Source organism: Lepidochelys kempii, chromosome 3 (assembly GCF_965140285.1).
Source record: "Lepidochelys kempii isolate rLepKem1 chromosome 3, rLepKem1.hap1, whole genome shotgun sequence".
Classification (NCBI taxonomy): Eukaryota; Metazoa; Chordata; order Testudines; family Cheloniidae; genus Lepidochelys; species Lepidochelys kempii.
In genome coordinates, this window is record NC_136382.1 from 46,042,393 (window position 1) to 46,066,339 (window position 23,947).

At 38.4% G+C, this 23,947-nt stretch overlaps 1 protein-coding gene across 2 annotated transcripts in view; it reads left to right on the forward strand.

Moving 5' to 3' along the window:
• MCPH1 (microcephalin 1) overlaps positions 1–23,947 on the forward strand; it is a 231,812-nt gene that overhangs the window by 206,628 nt on the left and 1,237 nt on the right. For both annotated transcript variants that reach the window (XM_073336219.1, XM_073336231.1), the window contains one exon: positions 20,266–20,503. In XM_073336219.1, coding sequence (XP_073192320.1) covers positions 20,266–20,503 — 238 coding nt within the window. The remainder of the gene's footprint in view (positions 1–20,265; positions 20,504–23,947) is intronic.

Consider the following 23,947-nt stretch of genomic DNA (forward strand, 5'->3'; position numbering starts at 1 on the left):
CATCAGACAGTAATTAGTAAATAAATGTGACATTGTTATAGTTTCCTGCAGCTGTATCAACATGTGCTGTGATTCTGACTGATCTCTCTATGTAGATTGGACTGGGTCAGTTGTCCGTCAGTACTTGGATAGGAGACCTTTGAGCAACACCTTCGGAGTCCACAGAGGTGGTACTAGTGGTGTAGAAGTTCTTCTCTCTTGGTCAGTATTAAATCAGTATCCCAGCAAATTGCTAGGGGAGGTGCCATTATTTGAGGCATGATATCATAGTCAATTTGCTACCACTTTCTTAACAGTTTGAGACTGAGGAGAAGTGAGATCATTTATGGCAAGTTTTGGATTCTTCATGACAGAACAGACTATCACATGTTTCAAGGTATGACAAATGTCCCCCTAAGAGAGGTAGTGTTGGCTATTTCTCTCAGCATTCTCTATTGGCCTTGACCAGCCAACAGTGGCATACCACAGTGGTACAGAGCTCTTTGAAAGTATCTAATACTTCCACCTACAGAACTGAACACAATTCTGACAAGGTTGGTAGTGATTCTATCTACATTTGACTGACAAATTATCCCAGATTTTTCAGAAAAATAGGATCAATGTCTCTCACGATGGTATATAAAATGCACAAACAAACACCTTTAACTTAGGCATTCCATTTTGGATAAGTAAATTATATGATGTTATTTTTTTAAGCTTCTGTATAATTTAATTTTTGACCTTAGTTTTAGTACAGGTAAATCAGCTATTTAAAAGAGCAACCAATGTAGGTTACTAACACATTTCCAGTTTTATCACTGAGGTAGATTCTAAAACAAGGATGTTTGCACATTTTTCCTCAGCTTTGTTTTCAGGTGGTTTCTAAACAGAAGCTAGTTGACAGAAGTGACTATCATTCTGTGCAATGTATTGATTCTAGGAAAGAAAATGAAAGAAATGTTGCTCGGACAAAGGGCTTCGTCCTGTGCTTATTATAACTAAGTGATACCAATGACATTAAGGAAAGAAACTAATGCATAGGGCTTGTATTGTACTTAACCAGACCATTATGCTGTAGTCATGTATTTGCAGCTCTGCGATTTAACTCTACTTGGGAGGTTGCCTTTCTCATAATAGCTCTAAATCAAGCAGAAAGAGCTTTTTTATTTGGATTCTTGATGTTTATGTAGACTGTTAATATGGAAGAAAGGGTAAGAACAATAAAAAGATACTTATTACTTTGATCAACTAGAACATGTTGAGACAAAAACAGTGATCACTTCTAATTAGGATGGGAATTATAATTTTCAAATTATATTTAATTGTGTTAAATGGTTTAATTGGGTGAGAGAGATAAAATTACCTACACAGAACAGTATGATATTTTAAAATACAATGCCATTTTCCCAGAAATACCTTTGATCCATTTCACACAGAAAGCATTCTGTTTTGAATGCCATTAGAATTTTAGTAAGAGAATTGTTAATCACTTTCCATTTTTATACTAATAGGACCTCATCAAAAGATATTACCTGTGTTTGATTTAGGACTAGCATATGCCAAAATGAAATCAAGCTCTTTAAAGCCAACTTAAAGTGAATGAAAGAATTAGCCAGTAAAGATGATCTTTCAAACATTTGCTCTGTGATGAATGATGCTTGTTTTTCTCCACTCTTTAATTAGAATGTTTCTGCATTTGCCAAAAAAAATGTTGGAATGCAGACAAAAACTGAAAATATAGGAACAGGACTTGATGTAAGAGCATATTTGTAAAGGAAACACAACTTGTTTGGTATTTTATTGAAACAGGAAGTTCAGAACCCCAGTACATACAAGCACAACAAATTCTCAGGTGCTAGTTGAGTCATCTGTTGTTGGAAGTAGTCTCATAGTAGGTTTCCCCTTGATTTGCTTTGAATCTTCAGTTAAAAAGGGGAAGGAAATTACGTACAGATTCAATTTTAGATTATGTATAAAATTCTCTTGTCTGCTAGCAAGCCTGATTAAACAACTCAATAAAACAGGTGTCTGTCTATGTCATCCTGATATACATATGTTTGTGAGTATATCATGTTGGCACAATAGCATTGTTTATGAATGAATATGTTCAGCTTTTAATGGATGTAAGTGATCTGTTACATTCTACCTTTAAAAGTAATATTTAAAAGGCAGTTAATACAAATTTTCTGTTTTTTTCTCCCTTTATTCACTCTACCTGAATTATAATATACAGCTGTTCTTAATTTATATACCAATCAGGCATAATTTTCAGATCTTGCATGGTAGTAATAGACAAAATAGCCACTTTCATTTAATTTGGGGCATATTTATTTTTAATATAAAATTATTTGGTCTACAATAGCAGACCTCAGTGGAAGATTTTACTTTTCCCCTTCCCTCAAAGTTCCATATAACACTGGTATTCTGTGAGTAAGAAGGGCTTTGAGCTCCCTTTAAATCCCATCAATACAACTACTTTGCTTAGCCACAGAGGTATATGCAGAGTGATCTCTCCTTCCCTCAACCCACAGGCTGAGTATGCTGCCTCTGCGGCACAAAAGTGAGCATGGGTGTTGGACAGTGGACAGCAGTGACCAAAGGGCCACCACTTCGTTCAGTAGTTGAGTTTTAAAAAGAACTTCCTTTTATGCTTCTGGAACTGTTATTTCAGCACTAATTAGTTACAAAAGGAAATGCCTCTTTTCAGTCCTCTAACCAGCTTGGGCATTTTAATATAGATCCTCTCAGCCTACATATGAAGACAGAACAGCTACGTCTTGTAATGATGTAATTCCCCAACATATATAGAATTCACAATGTCTTCACAGTCGTCCAACAACTCTGAAATGCCACCAACACTATCATATAAGGACTACTCAATTCTCCATATTTAGCCATGTCATATCAGCTTCCCTTTTAAAAAAAAAAAAAAAAGCTTTGCAGCTTTATTTCAAATGCAAAGCAACTTTTCCAATATACAGAAAAATCTTAAATTACATTTACAGTAAATAGAATATCTTGATCTGTGCCTTCTCCGTGTCCTTATATGTTAGAGTCATGCACAATGATAGTCTTATCTACAAGCCAAGCCTTTTTTTTACCTGCAGCAAATCCTGCAAGGGTGAACATAGACATCATGTAACTTAAATGAACATTGCTCCACTTTTTGTTTAAAACTATAGGGAAACTCTTAGTTAAGCAGAAAATAAGTAATATCAATAGTACTGTCTCAGAATGCACAATATGCTCCAATATCTTTTAAAGGTGAATGAAAACACTTAAAAAAAATTAAAAATGTTTGAGATCCCAAAACAGAAGTTATGTTATATTCTAAAATGACAGTATATTTGCAAAGAAAACATTTTGAAAATTTTCCTTCTTTTACTCCAAATACCTGCCAAGACCACTTCAAACTTCTGTTTTCCCTTCAGCATCTGATGTGATCACTGAAAGTTAAAGTAGTGTGAAGAGTGCAGTTCCTTTGCTTTGCTTCAGGTTTCTGTAAGGTCACCAGCTCTTTATCAGAAAGCACAGGAGTGTGAAGTAATCTTGGCAAACAAAAATGATTTCTGTTAGCTGCTAACTGTGTACCAAACCACAAGATGGGGGGTGGCAGTTTCTGAAATTAGAAACATTGAAAATGAGTGCTTTGAGAAGAAAATCATTGGCCATAGACCATATCCTTTCTTTTTGGTTTTGTGTTTTGGGGTGGATTTTTTGGGATGTGGTTTTGTTTTGTTAAAACAAATCTTTTAAAGGGACACTGTCAACTTGAAATCTACGAAGTTTAAAAATGGGGTAAAAGTAGTTTCAGGTACTACAATTTGGCCCTAAGCCTCCCTACCTATGTCTGTGGCATTAGAACTACTCTTGTCTATTTTTCCAGGATTTTCTCTCCTTCTTTGCTGAATGAAAGGCCCACCCAAAGTGTGCTCAAAGCACACAGTAAGCAAACTGGAAAATACTACTTCTGTAATTTTTCATTTATAATCACTCTAAGGGTTATAACAGTAGTAGATAGATAAACTTCAAACAGAAGAGCATTTTTAAATGCCTCTGAAGGAAGAGCTGCTGCAGCAGCTATCATGGAATCCCTACCTTTTCGAAGTGACTGTTATTTAACATATTAGTTAAAAAGCATACAACTAAATGTTTTTAAAACAGAACCATGTTTTACTATGGCAGGGTGTGTGCTTGAAGCTGCAACCACTACTATGTCAAGGGCAGGACTGATTGACTCCACACAGTCCTTGTGTGCTGTATCTCCCGTGAGATTCTCTCCCTTAATCAGTCACAATAGTTTAAGTGGACACACCAGGAGAGATGGCGTTACCCACAAATAAAATGTTCTGCCATGAAGTGATGGTCATAAAAACCCTGGACCAGAAATATTCATAGTAGTAGGGCCATAAGGAGCTCCTGGAAGGCAGGTAACTTATTGTGTCCTATATTTGCTATGTTACATTGTTGTAGTAAGGATGCATTCCACAGAGGTCACATACAGTTGAATGATATATCAGCTAATATACTTCAACAATTTTGCACTGTTAGTTTCAGAATGGCTTTAAAGACTTTGCACATCTGTGCCAATTTTAGCTGGCCCCTCTGTTGGTAGTTGGGCAAGGTACACACTATTTTCAAAGTGGTTTCATTTTAGTGCACGTGAAAAGAGTTTCATAATTAAAAGTTTTTTTCTTTATAAACTATTTTACAGAATTGGTGCATGATAATGACATTTTTAGTGTTAATATGAGATCTCTGAGCTTTGCATTACAAAATTATATGTACTGGTACCAATTACTGTTGTTTCATCATAAGATAATGTATTGTGATATTAAAGTGCATCATTTCTTGGACAGAGGTGTTTTTACAATGTTAAAAAAATATTGAGGGACTATTTTAAGCTGTCGTACTTGAATGGGTACATGTTGTTCTCTTTTAATATAACTGAAAAGAACAAGGCTAAACTTTAAGTAATTTTGTTGGTGCCTAATTTATTTTTTTAAAAGCAACGTCCTTTCTATTCGTTTCACTGAAGCATATCAAAAAAGATTGAGAAAAGTCAAACATAAGAAATGTGAAGAAAAAAGAACCTACTGTGTTCAAGCTTTTACATATTTTATGAAGCTGTTGAAAACTAAGGCATAAAAGCCAGATTTATGAGCTTTTTTAAAGTTATTTGTAGATTCCCAAGACAATTGTGTTCCCATCACTTACTGTAGCCTTTAAAACTCAAATGACGCTTAAAAAAATTCAAGTTTGGCACACATTGCGGTACTGTTGGGCGTTCTTAATGGCATTCAGCTTCAATTAAGGCGGGGGAGAGAATGTACTCTTGTCTTTGCTAAATAATTATGGTTTGTTTTAGATGGAATAGAAGGACTAGAATATGTATATTTTTAGGATAATAAAACTAGGAGTTACTCTCAATGTAACATTACTTTTATGATGGGCTAATACAACTGTTTGGGGAGAGACTCTTTAGGGAGCATCTGTGTAACCCGTCGCATTTGCCAGGCTTTTCCTTTCAACAAGCTCACTGATTTTGTTATTACTGGAATAGGAAACCTTTTTCTTTATCAAAGTATTATTCATCTACACTTTGCCAGGTATAGCAAATCTGATGACAGCACTGGATTTATCATTTACTCCTAAAGGCTGATGGAAGCATTCCCCCTGCCTCAGACACCAAAACAAATGTCATTCTTGGAGCTTTCTGCAAAATATCCTGTCATTTAAAATAATAATAATAATGTAGGGCTTCCCAAAGCAACAAATTAAATAAGAAACCTAAGATAATTCACATGATGCCATAATTTTAATATATTTCTTCTATGCAAACATTGCTCCCTTGCCTAGTAACTTGATCTGTACAATAAATTCCAGGATTGTCACACTGTGTGTCAGCCTGAAGCCTAGAGCGTCTGTTGAGTCAGTGTGAAACAGTTGAAAACAGCTGTAAGAAATGTTGATGTCTCTTTTTTTGTTCAAAATATCACCAGGTGGAATCATAGGGTTTCATGGTCTGTTTCTGGCCAGGTTTTAAGTTTTCAGTCAATTTGACTTGATGAATTACACCCATGCAATGTATAGCTACAGTAGTAAGGCATGTATCTGTTCCATGCAGAGTCCTAGACCATTGTGCTATCAAAAGTATCACTCACACCCTTACTGTACAGCTAATTTGCATGCAACAGTTTGACTTGTATGAGGGAGACTGTACACATGGTGGATTATTTGGCCCATTTGCCACAGTTCTTCTAAACCATCTACACAACAACACAGTCACCATGGACAATAACCCTAGACACACTCCATGGCAGCACATACCTCTCATTCGATGCCTGCACAAATCTTCCAGGCCTGTCCCTCTGTCTGTCTATCATTCTGAAGTCTAGAATGTCTGAGTCATTATGAAGTGATGGAAACAGCTACACACTTAGCTCAGAGCTCTGTTTGCTCAGAATGTCACCTGGTGCAGTCATCCCTGGGCCCTGTGAGGACCAGATGGAATGTCGGCTTTCAAAGGTTCCGTGGCTATTGGAATGTGATAGCTGATCAGGGAAGGTGGGAGTAACAAAATGGTGGGGTAACAATGTGGAGTAACAAAATGGTGGTTGTGCTTCCAGCCAGGGGGCAGTTCTGTGCGTTATCTTAGGGGAACATGTACAAACATCAACATGGCTCACTACAGCACAGCCCATGGAAACAATAGTCCAAAAATACCTACAGGCATGGCCTTACTTCCACTCTATAGATTTTCTGGTCAATAATACCCACTGCTTTGTGTTGGGTTCGTACGTTCACCTCTGTAGTGTTTTGTGAGTGTTTCCTGATACAGTGTTTGGTGAAAGGGTATACAAGCATGCTGATGTGAAGACCTGCCACGACTACTGAAATAATCTGATTCCAAGCCGTGCAGAACTGGGTACGAGTGAAAACAGTTCCCATACGTCTAGTACCACTCTAAGCTCTGACCCCACACAATGCCAAGCAAGAAAGCTACCCTGACTGGCCCCAGAGGGTATGTCTACACTGCAGTTAGATGCCTGCGATTGGCCTGTGCCAGATGACTCGGACCAAGAGGCTGTTTAATGATTTGGGCTGGAGCCTGAATCAGCTGGCGCAGGCCAGCCGCAGGTGCCCAATTGCAGGGTAGACCTATCCAGAGAGCTAAAACAAGGAGAACCCTAAGGAAAAATGAATCAGATACTGAATACAAATGGTGGATTACCTGGCCTAACTGCCATGCCCCTGAGACAGCACAGGCTTTCATCTACTAGTTCAGTGGTTTTCAAACGTTTTTTCTGGGGACCCACTTGAAGAAAATTGTTGATGCCCGTGACCCAACGGAGCTGGGGTTGAGGAGTTTGGGGTGTGGGAGGGGCTCAGGGTTGGGGTGAGGGCTGTGGGGTAGGGCCAGGAATGAGGGGTTCAGGGTGTGGGAGGGGCTCTGGGCTGGGGCAGGGGGTTGGGGTGCAGGAGGGAGTCAGGGCTCTGGGGTGGGGCCGGGGATGAAGGGTTTGGGATGCATGAGGGGTTTGGGTTGGGGGGCTCAGGGCTGGGGCAGGGGGTTGGGGTGTGGACTTACCTCTGGTGGCTCCTGGTCAGCAGTGCAGCTGGGGTGCAGAGGCAGGCTTTCCGCCTGTCCTGGGACCGCGAACCGCGCTGCGCCTGAAGCGGCCAACAGCAGGTCCTGAGGCGCACAAGCAACACCACCCCCACAGCCAATGGGAGTGCGGAGCTGGTGCCTGGGGCAGGGGCAGCACATGGAACCCCGTGGCCTCCCTGCCTAAAAGCCGGACCCGCTCCTGGCTGCTTGCGGAGCGCAGCATGATGTTGGAACAGGTAGGCCCTAGCCTGCCTTAGCTGGACAGCACCGCCGATGGGACTTTTAACATCCCAGTTGGAGGTGCTGACCAGAGCGACCCAATGTCTGACATGCCACAACCCAGTACTGAGTTGCAACCCAAACTTTGAAAAATGCTGTACTAGTTGATATGTAACATTTAGCTGCATTGTATACAGGTTCTTCTTAATAAGTTATGGCTCTATGTTAGCCTGTGGTGCACCTCTCTTAAAGGGCTGCCTCTTGTCATACTGTAGTCAGCTTGTTAAGTACTCTACATTTCAGTGTCCTGTGTTAAGGCAGATATGTTTATGGTGTTCCTCAGTTTTGCTTTGGGTCAATACATGTTTGTATCTCTTGGCAATGTCCTTCTTATGTTTTTCTCTAACCAGATTTTGCCACTTACATTCAGTAGTACCTTACTACTCAAGCTGTTCTATTAAAATCAATGGGACTGCTCATGGAGTATGGGAAAACTCAGTAAGGGTATAACAACTGACATTGTATGAGCTAAGAAGGTAGATCGTATGTGAAAGCCACATGGCAAAAATGGAAAATGATCACAAAAAGAAGGATGGATATATCCAACAAAGTAGTGTTCCCTATTGCTGTCATACAGGAGATAGACTGTGTGAGAACAATAAGGTTGTTATGCACAAAGGTTAATTAACTAAATTTAATTAAGTCAGCCATATTTCTTATGGGTCAATCCCAGATTGGCTTTCCTTTCTGTACCTGCATCTTTAGAGGCTATGGCTGGCTAAACATTCTCTCACATCTGTCAGAGTTAACCTCATACTCACTGCCATGTGACAGTGTTTGTAAGGATATGTGTGGTAGTAGTGAGCCTTTGGTAAAAGCATGCTCATTTTTGTATTATATGCCTTTTTCAGTTGTCCATAATGTTCTTAAACAAGTTCTTTGGAAACTAAAATGTGCAACACTTTCTTATTTCAACAGTTTGTTTATTTTTGGTTCAGCTACTTTTGTCCTACAGCTTGTTGTGATCTAGGTTGCAGGTGGGGAAAGAGGGGGTGAAAGAATTTTATTCTCAACTACTTTTGAGGAAACAGAATCTAGACACTTGAAGTAGTCCTTATTGAAACTTAAAATGTATTAAACTCTGGAGAAAATCTCTTAGTTCATTTGTAAATTATTGTCAATTGTGTGAGTCAATCACACACAGATGAATTTATTTTGTGTTTTTTCTGACCTAGTTGAATGGATGCAAGCAAGCAAGGATGCTCTCATTTAAAGCCATCCATCTTTCTTTTCCTTTTTTGTGGGTAGTTAAGACCTCATTTGTGAATGTAAGTTTGCATATTTAAGTCCCCACGCCTACACAGGTTTCAGAGTAGCAGCCGTGTTAGTCTGTATCGGCAAAAAGAACAGGAGTACTTGTGGCACCATAGAGACTAACAAATTTATTAGAGCACAAGCTTTTGTGGGCTACAGCCCTTCATCGGATGCATAGAATGGAACATACAGTAAGAAGAAATAGATATACATACATATAAGTTGGAAGTTGCCATACAAACTGTGAGAGGCAAATGTGGTTGTATCTTAGAACTTGGCTGTAGACAATGGAGCATGTGGTGTGTCCTGGATGGAAGCTGGAGGCATGTAGGTAAGTATAGTGGTTAGTAGGTTTCTGGTATAGGGTGGTGTTTATGTGACCATCGCTTATTAGTACAGTAGTGTCCAGGAAATGGACCGCTTGTGTGGATTGGTCTAGGCTGAGGTTAATGGTGCTCCAATCCCTCAGACAGAGACAAACACCTACTACAATACTCACCTGCTGAAGTGAAAAAACAGATTGACAGACCCAGAAGAGTACTCAGAAGTCACCTACTACAGTACAGGCCCAACAAAGAAAATAACAGAACGCCACTAGCTGTCACCTTCAGCCCCCAACTAAAACCTCTCCAGCACATCAACAACCTAGCCTGAAAAATGATCCCTCACTCTCATAGATCTTGGGAGACAGACCAGTCCTTGCTTACAGACGGCACCCCAACCGGAAGCAAATACTCTCCAGGAACCACACACCACATAACAAAAACACTAACCCAGAAACCTATCCTTGCAACAAAGCCTGATGCCAACTCTGTCCACATATTTATTCAAGTGACACCATCATAGAACTTAATCACATTAGCCACCCCATCAGCGGCTTGTTTACCTGCACATCTACCAATGTGATATATGCTGTCATGTGCCAGCAATGCCCCTCCGCCATGTACATTGGCCAAACCGGACAGTCTCTATGCAAAAGAATAAATGGACACAAATCTGACATCAGGAATCATAACATTAAAAACCCGGTAGAAGAACGCTTCAACCTCTCTGGCCACTCAATGAAAGATTTAAGGGTGGCAATTTTGCAACAGAAAAGCTTCAAAAACAGACTCCAATGAGAAACTGCTGAGCTTGAATTAATATGCAAACTAGATACCATTAAGTTGGATTTGAATAGAGACTGGGAGTGGCTGGGTCATTACACATATTGAATCTATTTCCCTAAAGTTAAGTATCCTCACACCTTCTTGTCAACTGTCTAAATGGGCCATCTTGATTATCACTACAAAAGTTTTTTTCTCCTGCTGATAATAACTCATCTTAACTAATTAGCCTCTCACAGTTTGTATGGCAACTTCCAACTTATCTGTATGTATATATATTTCTTCTTACTATATGTTCCATTCTATGCATCCGATGAAGTGGGCTGTAGCCCACGAAAGCTTATGCTCTAATAAATTTGTTAATCTCTAAGGTGCCACAAGTACTCCTGTTCTTTTCATGCCTACACAGACTTTCACGTGAGTAGTTCCACTAAGGTCAACAGCATTTCTCACCTGTGTAAAGTTAAGCATACGTTCAAGTGATTGCAGGATCGAAGCCTACATTTCGAGGGATTTTCTTAAATTTTCCATAAAAATTCATTTGTGCTGAGACCAAACATGGAAACTTTCAGTTTAGAAAGAGATTTTTTTGGGGAAGTTATGTGCAAGTAAAATGGAATTATAATGAAACTTACTATATCTTGCAACCGTAAAGTTTCTGATGTGATGTATGTGCACTTGAAATACAAACCTTAGTTTTAAGTCCTATTGATCTACACTAGGGAAAAACATGTGTTCAATAAGCCTAATTTCTTTTCTTTTTTAAAATATATAGCTGTCATATATTTATGTTACACAGTATTTTATAAATTGTTCTGGTTCAGTGGGAAAAAAGCAAATCTAAACTAAAAGTAAGTAATTTTGTTCTGTTTTTTTCTGCAAAAATTTGCTCTGGAGGAAGAAGTGATCCAAACATCTTCAAGTATGATTTTGAATATCTGCCAAACAGTAGATATGTTTGCCAAACATTTTTGTATAGTATTCCCAATACGACTATGTCTTTTAGAGAATATATTGTTGAAGTAAGCCTTACTTATCAGTCTATGAGATTTGAGAGAAGTAAGGCTTGTCTGTCAACACATAGTATAAAGAAACTTTATTAGTAAAATTGTCTTCATTCTAGTTTTCTTTCACCCTTCACTTTCTTTTTTGCCAGAAAACACTTCTGTAGAAAACTACTGAGGAAAAAAGAGAAGTATTTTGGAGGAATTTCCACAGTCTTTGCTGTGTATCAATTGTCTTTATAACACATTTCTCTTGATGTTGTCAACAGGAGAAATTGACGGGCAATTTTTCTGCCTCAGATTTTCAAACAGATGCTCAAACTTTTTCAGACCCCCAAACCCATTAATGCACATACATGGATTTGCCCACAAACAGTCTCCACTTGTGAATGCATGTTGGGATGTTGACATTCCTTTATCAGTCATACAAAAAGGGTGTTAGCATTTCTGTCATTTGAAATCGTGTGCTTCTGCAGTTTGACAAAATGGGAGCCCGTACTTTGGCTGGACAGTATTGATAGTTTATAGAAAAACATCAGTTCCAGTTAATATACTAGAATGTGGATATGATATTTTCAATAATTTGCACTAAACACTACAGATTGAGTTTTCTTCACAGAATGATAAATACCTGCCCTAGTAACGAAATTCCTTGATGCTGATAAAGGAAAGGTTGAGACTATTGTACCTATTAGAGCAGACAAGCTAACCCAGGTAATTTTTGCTGAGCATACTGTTATGGCTCTGATCATGCCTGCACTCATGTGCAACCCCATTAACTTCAATAGAATTCTTCACAGGCAAAGAACAATGTCTGCATGGAACAGCTGGTAAGTTTAGGGAAAATCCAGTTCTTAACCAGATCGTATTAGTTATGAAGCACCTAATTTTAAAAATCCACTATTTAGTGCAGCATTCCAACATAGTTTTAAACTAAATATTTACTGAATAACATTTTCAAGTTTAAAACTGCTTATAATGTTAAATGACTAATAGCAAATTTCTAAAATAAATAAAGGACAAAAAAGATCAAACCAGCTTTTTAAGCACTATAACAAGTTTGCACTTTACTTTGTTACTATCTAAACAATGACACTGTTTGGTTTGATCATTTTCTTCCTTTTATACTGACACTTAGAAAGATGAAAACCTAGGGCATTTCTCCTTGGACCTACCCAAAGGAGACTACTTGGACCTAGTGTATAGTTATGCAGGCTTCCTTGATCCCTATAGGATCCTGCAGATTCTTTAAGACCCTCACTGCAGGATAACTGTACTTCTAAGCTGTCTTCACTGCATTATACTATTCTTTATCAGAAGCAGGCTGATACTCTATTTCACTTTCATGTGTGTGTAATCTTCATCTTCAAATGTGCCTGGGGTTCCACATATGTGTTTTCCTTTCAATTTTTTAGAAAGTGACAGACTACCTGAAAATGTAGGACAATGTAAGTGTAATGTTTCCTATATATGCAATAAATTAGGCCCATATTCTTCCCTAGATGTTTCTGAAGAACTAGTGTCAGCAAATACAAATACTAATGGCTCAATCCTCAGAGATACTGAGCACCCTTAACGATATTGAATCCCACTGAAACTGTAAACTCAGACCTTAAGATTTCACCAGCAATATTACCCAACTCCATTAAACTCCATTTTTAGAACTATCTTTCTTACTAAATTTGTAGCTTAATGGAGCATATTATTTTTTGTGCCTGATTTACCACTCTGTTACACCATAGTTTTATGCTGCTGTAAATCCATTGACTTCAGTGCCATTATACCAGCCTAAAACTGGTATAACAGAGTAGGGAATCAAACCTTTCCCCCTTTAGTGGTCAGAGCCTGTTCTGGTTAAAGGAAATGGTCAATTACCCATTGACTTCACAAGCAACAAGATTTGGTCCTCAAAGTGTGCCAAAAAAATATGCATCTCCTGTGAATGACAAGCATTATGGACAAAACTCTGCCATCATAATTTTGAAAATGTTCACTCTACCTCTCAATTATATAGCTATAAATCTGTATTAATGGTGGATTTTATTTGATGTTATACTTCAGAAGCTTGGTAAGTGGACTCAGCCTTCGTGACAGTAGCCTAAATTCAAGGTTTCCTTTAGCTGAAGTAATTTAGGGCAATATTTTTCCCTTAATCTTTGTGCAGAATTGCATGCTTACTACCATGTTTCAGGCAGGAGAGTACTTCAAATACAACACTGTTTTTCTTATAGGATGTGCATTAACACTTGTGTAGTTCATAGGAAGGGAGCAGTTTCACTGATGAATAATTTTCCAGTTACATAAAAAAAAAGTAGGAACATTAGGCATGTCCTTATACTTTTATTACCTGAATTTGAAAGGCCACTCTGGAGTATATTGTGGGGAAACCACATGCATAATTCGCAAAGACAAAAGGACTAATAACCAAAACAAATCTTGTTTTTTAAAATATATTTTCTTTAACCTAAATTTGTTTTATACCGAGTGCATTTTTAGTTAAACTCTGATACCTACTGTACTGTACCTTAAAAAGACTTAGAATAACTTAGATATTTCATGTAACTTTCGAAAGAATGCTAATGAACTGTGTGTGTCAGGTATATGGCCATTTGCTACTAACCTCCCCTCCTGTGCCAGCCATCCCTTTTCTCACACTTGACCTTATTCTCCCAAAATCAAAAAGGAGGCTGAGGGCAGATAGAAAAAGATAGAGATGCAGGTTACTATATACATTTTGTGGGGTCTTATTCCAACCTCACATTGGTGCAAATCAGAAGTAATTCCACTGATGTAAATATTTGCATCAGTGTCAGCAAGATCGGAATCAGCCCTATGACTTTTCTTTTGCAATCCTCACTCATCTCCTCCTCAACCTGATCATTTACCTTCTTTTACTCTGGTATGACTTGGGCTCCAATCTTACAAATACAGTAGAACCACAGAGTTACAAACACCAGAGTTATGAACTGACTGGTCAACCACACACCTCACTTGGAACCAGAAGGATGCATTTTTCTTCTGCATAGTAAAGTTTCAAAACTGTATTAAGTCAATGTTCAGTTGTAAACTTTTGAAAGAACGACCATAACATTTTGTTTAGAGTTACAAACATTCCAGAGTTAAGAACAACCTCTATTCCCGAGGTGTCTGTAACTCTGAGGTTCAGCTGTAGGTGGATCTGGCCTTCTCTTGAGTCTGAAGGATCAAGGTCTTGGATTGGAAGTAGTTTTGTCCAGGGACCTGTTTTTATACATTCTCATAAAGTTCCAGGCACAACTGTAGCACTCGTTACTAAAATGATAGTGTTTATGGAGGTGTCTAGTTCAGAAAGAGGAAGTTAAATGTAACGGCTGAAGCAAAAATCCCAATCCTGCATACGTGCAGTATATTTAAATACATCATATGTTACCTATTTGTTGCTATTGTTAATATTCTTTGTAACATACAACCCACAATCTGAAGACTTAAAAATGTAAGACATGAAAAATGGAGGAAAGTTGATCAGTTGTTATTGTAATGAAGAAATGCTGCATTACTACATCATAAATTCTCAATACCTTTAATTTTCAGTCAGTGTAATGATGATCTTTTTCAAATCCTCAATTCAAAGGGGATTATAAATTGTTAATTTCTCTTATTTATGATTTATAACAGTGCCAAACAATGTAAGGGGGGTGCTATTGCCGGTTCATCTGTCTGATGAAAGAACTAAGCTAAATATCTAAATCCTGAATAACTACTATAGTCAGTGGGACTCTCTTCTCAGAGCCACCTGATAGGAATATACAGTAATTAGACAGGAGAATTAGCATCAATGTTTGATATCATAGCAGGTGCTGGTCGTGCCTATTATAGGTACAGTTATGAAATAGTTTCCATAATAACTGTTTGCACAAATGCTATTGGTGGAAATACTCACTTCTTTGGGCTGAATTTTTCTCACATTTGGTCTCTGATTAGGATTGAAATGAGGAAGATTTTGCTCAAACTTTAAAAAAAAAAAAAAATCAAAGGGTGTGCAGCAGTCCTGGAGTGCTGCAAACTCTTTGATGTTACAAAGTTGGGTAATTCAATTTGAAGAGGTGGATTGTGCCATTCAATCTCTAGTCCAAGTTGGGGGTGGTCAAATGGCTTCCAGAGCGTGCAATATGTTTTCTCTTCTAAGACTGGCTACCTCCACTCCTCTATGCGTAGGCTGGCTTTGAAAGCAATTCTAGCCCTGCAGAGCCCTTGTGCTGTCTGAATACAGGATTTTCAATTATTTCTAGCCTCTGGATGAGTTTCTCTCCTTGTTGTACACCTGAGCAGGATCCAAGCACAATTTGGCTGGAAAGCTGTACTTAAAAATAAAAGTGTCAGGAAAAGCAAAATGTAAGGTCCAAACAGAAACTTAATTTTGGTCATATTGCACAATGTACAATATGCTGTTCCTTTTATTCCAGTCAATATGTAGATTAATACATTATTCTGAGATTTTCAAAAGAGGCTAAAGGTAGGAGCTATCTCAAAGGGATTTCAGCATTTTAACTCCTTTGAAAATCCCAACCTTAGTGTTTATAACACAAATATATATATCAAACTACATGGATTGTGCAACACAGCTTGACCTAATGTTTCTGTTGGAATCATAACATTTACATTCCAGACTCTTTGTGATTAGCTGTGCAAATTTTTAACATAACATTCATGCAATTTTTGCCTTTAATATTAATTTAACCCAAGTGTATTTCCAGTAGTAGGACTAACTGTACAAATAACACAATTTTTCATTATGAGTCACCTGAACAATAAATGCATTCAGAGAAAATGTTTGAAGAAGTGGGAATACAACGGGCCTTTTAAAATCATGTCCTGTAAAATGTGTGAAACAGAAGGATTACAATCAAGTTAAATTGTATGTCTTCCATCTAAGAAACTCATGTCCTGTTGGGTTTTTAACATAAACAGATCTTGTCAATCCTAATCAGTTTAATCTTGGAAGCCCTAGAGCGCCAGACTAAAAAAAGCAGCATGGCAAGTCAAGCACAAAGGTCCCTTGGAATCAAGTCTGATTGTTAATTTTAGATAAACTAACACTAAATTAATGTCTCCTGGTGATTATTTTTTCTCCTTTCAGATATAGTTGATTTGTCTATATAAGCAACTCAGGAGATTAGTAGATGTTCTCAATTCTCTCTAACGGAAGAAGAAGGCTATTTGAGCCACCAAAGATAGGATCATGTTTATCATGAGGCTCTGTTTCTGTGTTGTTTTCATTAGAGTATAGTGTATAATTTGTTGAACTTCTTACCTGAATGCTTTTTAGCTAAAGCATTTTTATGTTTGCTTGGTGAATACACATTTTGAAATAACTGGTAATTCATGAAAGTGAGTAAGTGCAATCACAGGAATACCAGAATCCTGCCTTTTATTTGCACATCAGAGATTACAAAGTATATTACGGTCTTGAGCGTGTACTCATTGAAGTCAGTTGGGAAAGCTCTCTTTGACCTTATTGATGCATATGTTGTTTGAACACTGTAAGAATAAATAGCTACAACACATTTTTGACCATATTTTAGCCTTTTGGCCTGCCTTAACTCTGTCAGCTTCTGGCTTCTCTAAAATGTCCTGCAAGCTAGCTTATAGAAAACTAACAGTTTGTAGTTTCAGCAGAGCAGCCAAGGATTTCATGAGCATAAAAAGTTTTACCTTCATTTAGGACTGACTCCTCTGAAGAATGACATCGATGGAGATTGTGCAACTGCTGTCTGTGGTATCTCAGCATGGGCTTTGTTTTTCCTTGTTTGTCTGGCACTGATCACCAACACTAAGAAACTCCCTCTTATAAAGATAATAAACATGCTTTGTAATTTTATCTGAGGATCTGAAAGCTCTTTACAAACATTAATTAATCTTCACAACCCCTTGTAAATTGGATGAGCATTTTCATCCCGACTCCATAGATTTGTAAACTAAAGCACAAAGATCTTAAGTGCCCAAAGTGACACAGTGAGTCAGTGTCAAAGTCAGGAGTCCACTGTTCAGATCATTTCCCTATTTTTCACATTCGTGAAAAACTACCAGCATCGAAAAATATCTCAGCCACTCTTGTGCCCAAACTTTTATTTTTGCCTTCATCTCTTCTTGTATTGGCAACTGTAGCTCTTGTTGTTTATTACCTAAGAGCCAGTTCACCAAGCTTCAACAAGGAAAACAGGGACAAAAAATATCAGATAGGTTTGGCAGATCCAGTTATCAGTTTGTGCATTTATTGTATATGTTGTTAAACCTGAACTAGACTGAGGAGGCGCTGCTGGCATGAGGAAGATATTTCAATGAACTAGTCAACAAGGACATCTGCTCCCTCACTGATCAAGTGGTATAGTAGCACAGTGTCCTCCTAGAACCTATACTTACCCTGGAAACCTAAATAGCAGCTGTTGTTGTGGTTTGTTTGTTTTTTTTAAATGCCATCTTCTTCCTGTGGCTGGCCATGAGACTTTACCTAATCCTGGCAGACAAAGACTTAGATGTGATGTTCCATGTATTTGTGACCTCCAGATTTGATTGCTGTATTGAACTTTACCGGGAAGTGAAATCAGACACTGAAAAGACTTTAACTGGTGCAACACACATCTGTCATCTTTATGAACATCATTTTGAACCCCTGCCCGAATGCTCAAGTCATTATGTACTGCAACTAATTGGCTTATAAAAAACCCTTTTATTATAATGGTTTGATTATTTCAGCTCTAGATAGTTTAGGGGTAATGGTTAGTCTTTAGTACTTGCAGTAGCAACCTGACCAGAATAGTTCTGAACTTCATACTTCAGCTAAAGGAAATGTTTTTTCATTCCACAGTACTCTATCTGCCCTTTCTAGAGCAGTGTTTCTCAACCAGGGGTCCAGGGCCCACTGGGGGGCCTCAAGCAAGTTGCAGGAGGTCCTCCAAGCATGGCCAGTGTTAGACTCACTAAGGCACAGGGTAGGAAGCTGAAGCCACACCGCATGGGGCTGAAGCCTGGGGACCTGAGCCCCATCACCCAGGGCTGAAGCCGAAGCCTGAGCAACTTAGCTTTGCAGGGGCTCCTGTGGCATACAGCCCCATGCAGTTGCCCTGTTTTCTACCCCCTAATGCCAGCCCTGGCTTTTATATGCAGAAGACCTGTTGTTGTGGCACAGGTGGGCCATGGAGTTTTTCTAGCACGTTGGGGGGCCTCAGAAGGAAAAAGGTTGAGAACCCCTGTTCCAGAGTATACCAAACCTACCAGGAGAAGAAATTGCTAGACACTCCTCATGTATATCAATCAGCCCTTTTCTTGTTTAATTGTAAGTACACAACCACATTAATAGTGTTAAGGACTTCACAGATTTGTAAAGGACTTTCCTTTTCTCTTTCTATGTTATGCATGGAAAAAGTCTTCTAAAGAGGGAAAGAGTTTGCATGCAAGAGGTACAGTGTGTAATAGTCCCATTATATACACACATATGTTGTTAATCTTAAATCTGGATTTGGTTGTTTTAAGTAATCTTCTGTCCATTCATTCTCTGTATTCTTGGCCCAGTTTGATCCTAGACTGAACAGACTTCTCTGATATTCTTTACCATAATTCCAGCATTTCTTCTGCTTAATCCTCAACACGGGGGGAATCACAAAGGGGTCTTTATCCTTACCATGGCATATTTTCCCTGGTTCCATGTTCTGGTTGCCTAGGGTTTTTTTCACTTCATTATACCTACCAAACCTTCTAAGCAAATATAGACAGTGGACCTGCAGGGAAAATACTGTTTTCGTTTTTTCCCCGGGTTCAGGACTACATTTCTTTTCCTTGAAATATGTTAGGCTCTTTCAGCTCTGCAGCTGGATCCAGCTTCTTCCAACAATACAAGTCTATGATGTTTTGAATGTGGCCCTTACACTTAGTCATCTGCATTTTCTCAACCAAATTGCATGTGTGTTATTGTGACTAAGGATGCTGAGCACCAACTTCCATCGAGATCCATTAACATACCGTATCTTACTTTCCTAAAGCCCAGTTTACACTGGAGTTTTTAGCAGTAGTGTAACTACACAAATATAGTTGCCACCGGTAAACCTGGGTGTAAGCTGCACCAGCACAAGCCGTGTTTACAGTAGCATAGTGCATCTCAATACCAGGGGTGAAATCCTGGTCCCTTTTGAAGTCAATGGGAATTTTGCCATTGATTTCAGTGGAGCCAGGGTTTGAGGCGTTTACACATATGCATTGCTACATCAGTGCTAAAGCCCCTACTGCAGACAAGGCCTATTTTTAAAGGTTTCCCTTAATGCCTCTTAAAACTGGCTCAAAGTAAAATATAGGATTAAGTTTATTATGTGTTGGTCTTAATGGTCAAAGCCTTCCAATGGCTTGGACCTGAGCGGTCTCAAAAGACTTCATGACCAAGATTTACTGTGAACAATGATCTGTCTATAATCAGACCGATGATCTGTCTATAACCAGAAGAAGCAGGAGATAGAGGTTTTTCAGCATCTTGCCCACCAAAGTGGAATTACTTACTACAAGACCTAAAAGCGCCCACCATTCTCACCGCATTCAGAGAGAAACACAAAATCCGTCTCATCTACTTAGCTTTTTTATTAAAAATTACTATGCAAATACTATTAAACAAATTCCTTCAACCTGTGCTGCAGAAAGGGGGGGAGAGAACCAAAGGTAGAGCTTATCTTTACACTGCCTGCTGCATTTATACACTTGTAAGGTATTCAAGTACCATGTTAGATTGAGCATTGAATAAATACCTGGCTAGATTATGGAAATCAAATAAATGGCACATAGATATTTTGGCTTTTGTATCAAGCCAAAAAAAGTCATAAATAAAAAAATAAATATATAGTGATTGTTAGCTAATCATGGTATGACTTACCCAAGAGTTTACCTGGGAATGTAAAGAGTTGTTTTCATATCCTATAATTCTTTTCCTAAATGCAAAGACTAGCTTTACTTGCTGCTTATAAATGAAATTGAAACATGTTAGTTCTTAATTTCCTTGTTTCCTTAAAAACAGATCTGCAGACTTCAACGCCACCTGTCATCAGGAAAATATCAGCAGGACCTCTTTTCAAGTCAGCCTGTAATGTTTATATCTCTTGCCAGTCAACCGCCATGTAACAAGCTAAGTGAACTTGTTCAGCTGTGTGGAGGAAAAATATGTAAAACCCTACGTCAGGCCAAAATCTATATTGGAGAATATTTGGGAAAGAAGCAACCTGAAATAAAATATTTATCAGAAAAATGGATACTAGGTAAGAGATTTAATTTCAGCCCAATATAATATTATAAAATGTGCTTTCAAATGTGCTAAGGGGTTTTCTACACAGCGTGGTAATATGCCATATGGGGGATGTGATTTCAAAAGCACATTAATGTGTGTACATTAATCGGTTCTTGTAAACTTGCTGGTGTGTACTAAAAGATCCCTAGTGCGCTTTAGTGTAATGCACTTGGTCTGTGTAAACCCTGCTGCTGCTCACTAAAGTTTCTGTTGGGCCTTAATGTAGTGCTGTGCACTATGTTCCAGAGCGCTAGGGAATCTTTAGTATGTACCAGCGGGGTTTACACAGACCAATTAATGCACAAGTGAATTTTAGAAATTGCATCCTCATACTGAGCGTTGCTGCTCCATTTAAACAATGGACGGAAGTATGGACGGAAGATTACCAGAGAGAGAGTGTGGAGAGAAGAGAATGGAACAGACTATGCTACAGTTGCTACCCTTTAGGAAGTCCTGACTTCATGCTGTCAGGGACTTTCTGGTAAAATTAGGGCTGGGCTGTGTTGATCTTCGGACCCACCTTTAGGGATTGGACCTAGCATAGTGTTATCCAAATTACTTCAAATTGTGCCCTCCATATTTCATGGGAGTCGTTTCATTTAAATGTGATACTTGTCTAATTAAAGTAGGTTATGAGAGAACACTTAGGAAGCACTCTCTTGAAAATGTCTGGTGAAAAATTTGTCTTTCAAGATTATAAAAATACGTGGGGAATATGCTCAGCTAGTGCAAATTGTCAGAGCTTTGTTGACTTCAATACGCTTTGACATTTTGCACCAGCTGAGGATCTGCCTTGTAGTATATAATATGTAATTTAGTATGCATGTCTGAAATGTTCTTTGCTATGACTATCACTCTGGTTGAAGAAAATTTCTTGCTAAAATCTGTGGGTCCTGTGGTTTTTCGTAAGACACCACAGAAATTAGTTTTAAGCTTGAAGTTCTTGCAATAAATTGAGTGTACATTTGCAATATCCCCACAAAAGAAAACTTTTGGTGATCTACTTGGGATTCACAGTCCTAAGAGTATTTATCTTTTAGATTAGCTCCATGTCTTCTCCTCCTAAAAAGAATCTTTTTGCATAATACAACATAGGAAAATAAGATATTTGTGTTTTGAATAACAGCCTTCTTAATAAGATAGCTTTACTTTCTGCTTTGCAGCAGATACTAAAGCTTTCAGATACTAGTTGTTAAATAAATCAGTCTGATCATAATGTTGCAAAGTCTGAGTAAAAACACTGCTGAAGGTTGAAGCAGAAAGAAAACCTGGCTTGTAAGGGAGAAAACACTTGTCTAAACAAAAGTATATTTCATACTTTATAAAAGATAAAATTATTGAAGAGTTGAAAGACAAGTGAGTTTTTAGTTAGATTGATCTGCAATGTGAGAGCCACTCTCTAAAGTCATAACAGAATTAAATAACAGGTGTGCCAAAAAAAGGAAAGAGAAGACGAGACAGCATAGTATGGTATGTAAGAACTCCAGAGAACCAGAAATAGGGCATGAGGAGAAGACTGGAACTGTGATGTAGTAAATTAAACAATACATTTGGACATATTAGTATTTCAAGCATAAATTCCAGATGGACATAAATAATAATCCCAACTGACACTCTAACATCCGTTTAGCAATGTATGCATAACCAATAATTTATGTTGTTTGTGTTGTTTTTGAGTTGGTCCATAATTTTAGTCCAGGGATCCACTTTTTCTCCTGTGCCTTTTTCAAATAGTACAGCATGGCTACTATATTAAATTCTGGTGGGGAAATTAATACAATAATCTTTGCCCAAACATTATAGCCTCATCATGATTTTCTTATAATTGCATTCTTCTATTTTAAACATCTGACTTCTGTTGTTGTTTTAATTGTTTCACCTTCCAGACAATTTTTAATAAAAGATCAATATTGGCACAAGAGCCTCAAAATATAGACACCAAGGGCTCTGGAGGTGAGATGTTTCCTCTACCTGACTGCCAGAAACGGTCATTAACGTCAAAATATGCACAAGTACCTGAACCATTAGGTACATGATCCACTGGCACCATGGAAGGATGGTGAGCCAGGCCATCAGTCTTCAAACATCAGCATCTGGAAAGAGTGCAGTGGACTAACACCTCTAACTTGGTGAATCTACGCCTATAAGAGGGGTGCTTTGGCACATCAGTGCTTTTGCAGCTTTAGCTCATCTCTAAAAATATTTTATATACATATAATTCTGAATTATATGTATATTTTCCATGGTGCACTGTGTAGCCTCTCCTGCCAGATTCTTAAGGTCCAAAATTGAGGATCCCAATTCCCCCATAGAACCTAGGGGGACAGTGAAACCATGCTCAAAGCAGAAACACTCTCAGGCCAGTTGTCTGTTTTTATTGTAAATTCCTTGAGGTGTGGACAGCAGCAGCCCACACTGTCAGCATGTAAAAAATAAACGATCTAGGAAATATTTTTAGTTCATTTAACTGATCTCCTTCCCAATGCAGAAAGAAAATCAAGCTGTTAAAAGAATGCTTGGTAATTACTGTGTATGAAACAGTTAATTTACAGCTCTCAGTAGGAAAGGGTACGACTACTCAGGGATAAAATATCCATGGCACAGCCACGGCTGGTCTGGGTCAGCAGCTTTGGGCTCGTGGGGCATGGGCTGTGGGGCTAAAAATTGCTGTGTGGATGTTGGGACTCAGGCTGGAGCCTGAGCTCTAAGACCCTCCATCCTCACAGGGTCCCAGAGCTTGGGCTCCAGCACAAGCCCAAATGTCCACACTGCAATTTTTCAGCCCTGAAGCCTGAGCCCAGTGAGCCCAAATCAACTGACCTGGGCCAGCTGTGGGCTTTTTATCGCTGTACAGACATACGCTAAGTGTCGTGCTCTGTATGTTAAGCTGTGAGAGTGTTCTATGTAATGCCTTGTGCTTGCCTTTCATTAGTTGCATATTGTCCCTTTGTATCCTGCTGTGAGAGCTGTGTGGGTGGAGCTCTGTGAAAACCAGTCTCAGCTGGAATTAGCTGCCACTTGAAACATTCCCCTTCATCTTGCTAGGGGTATTGAATTAACCTGTTATAATTAGGCGTGGAAGGATTAGATTTTTGTCAGTAAATGTTGGTAAACATAGATTTCACTGTACACGCACAAACCAAATTAAAAATACTGATAGGCAAAGTAAAAAACTGCTGCTTGCGAACTTAATGTTTGATTTAAGGCTATTTCCTTTATATGTTTTGACACAGTGTTTTTTAAACAGCTATAAAACTTTAACTTTTTGAATCTCAAAATCTACTGTCATTAGATAATTGTTTGATCCCCCATAATCTCCCACAACTATAAAAAATTAAATAAAAAAATAGAATAAAGTTTAAAACCCAAAACTATGGCAACTGTAAAAATTCAAATAGATTAAAATAAAAAAATG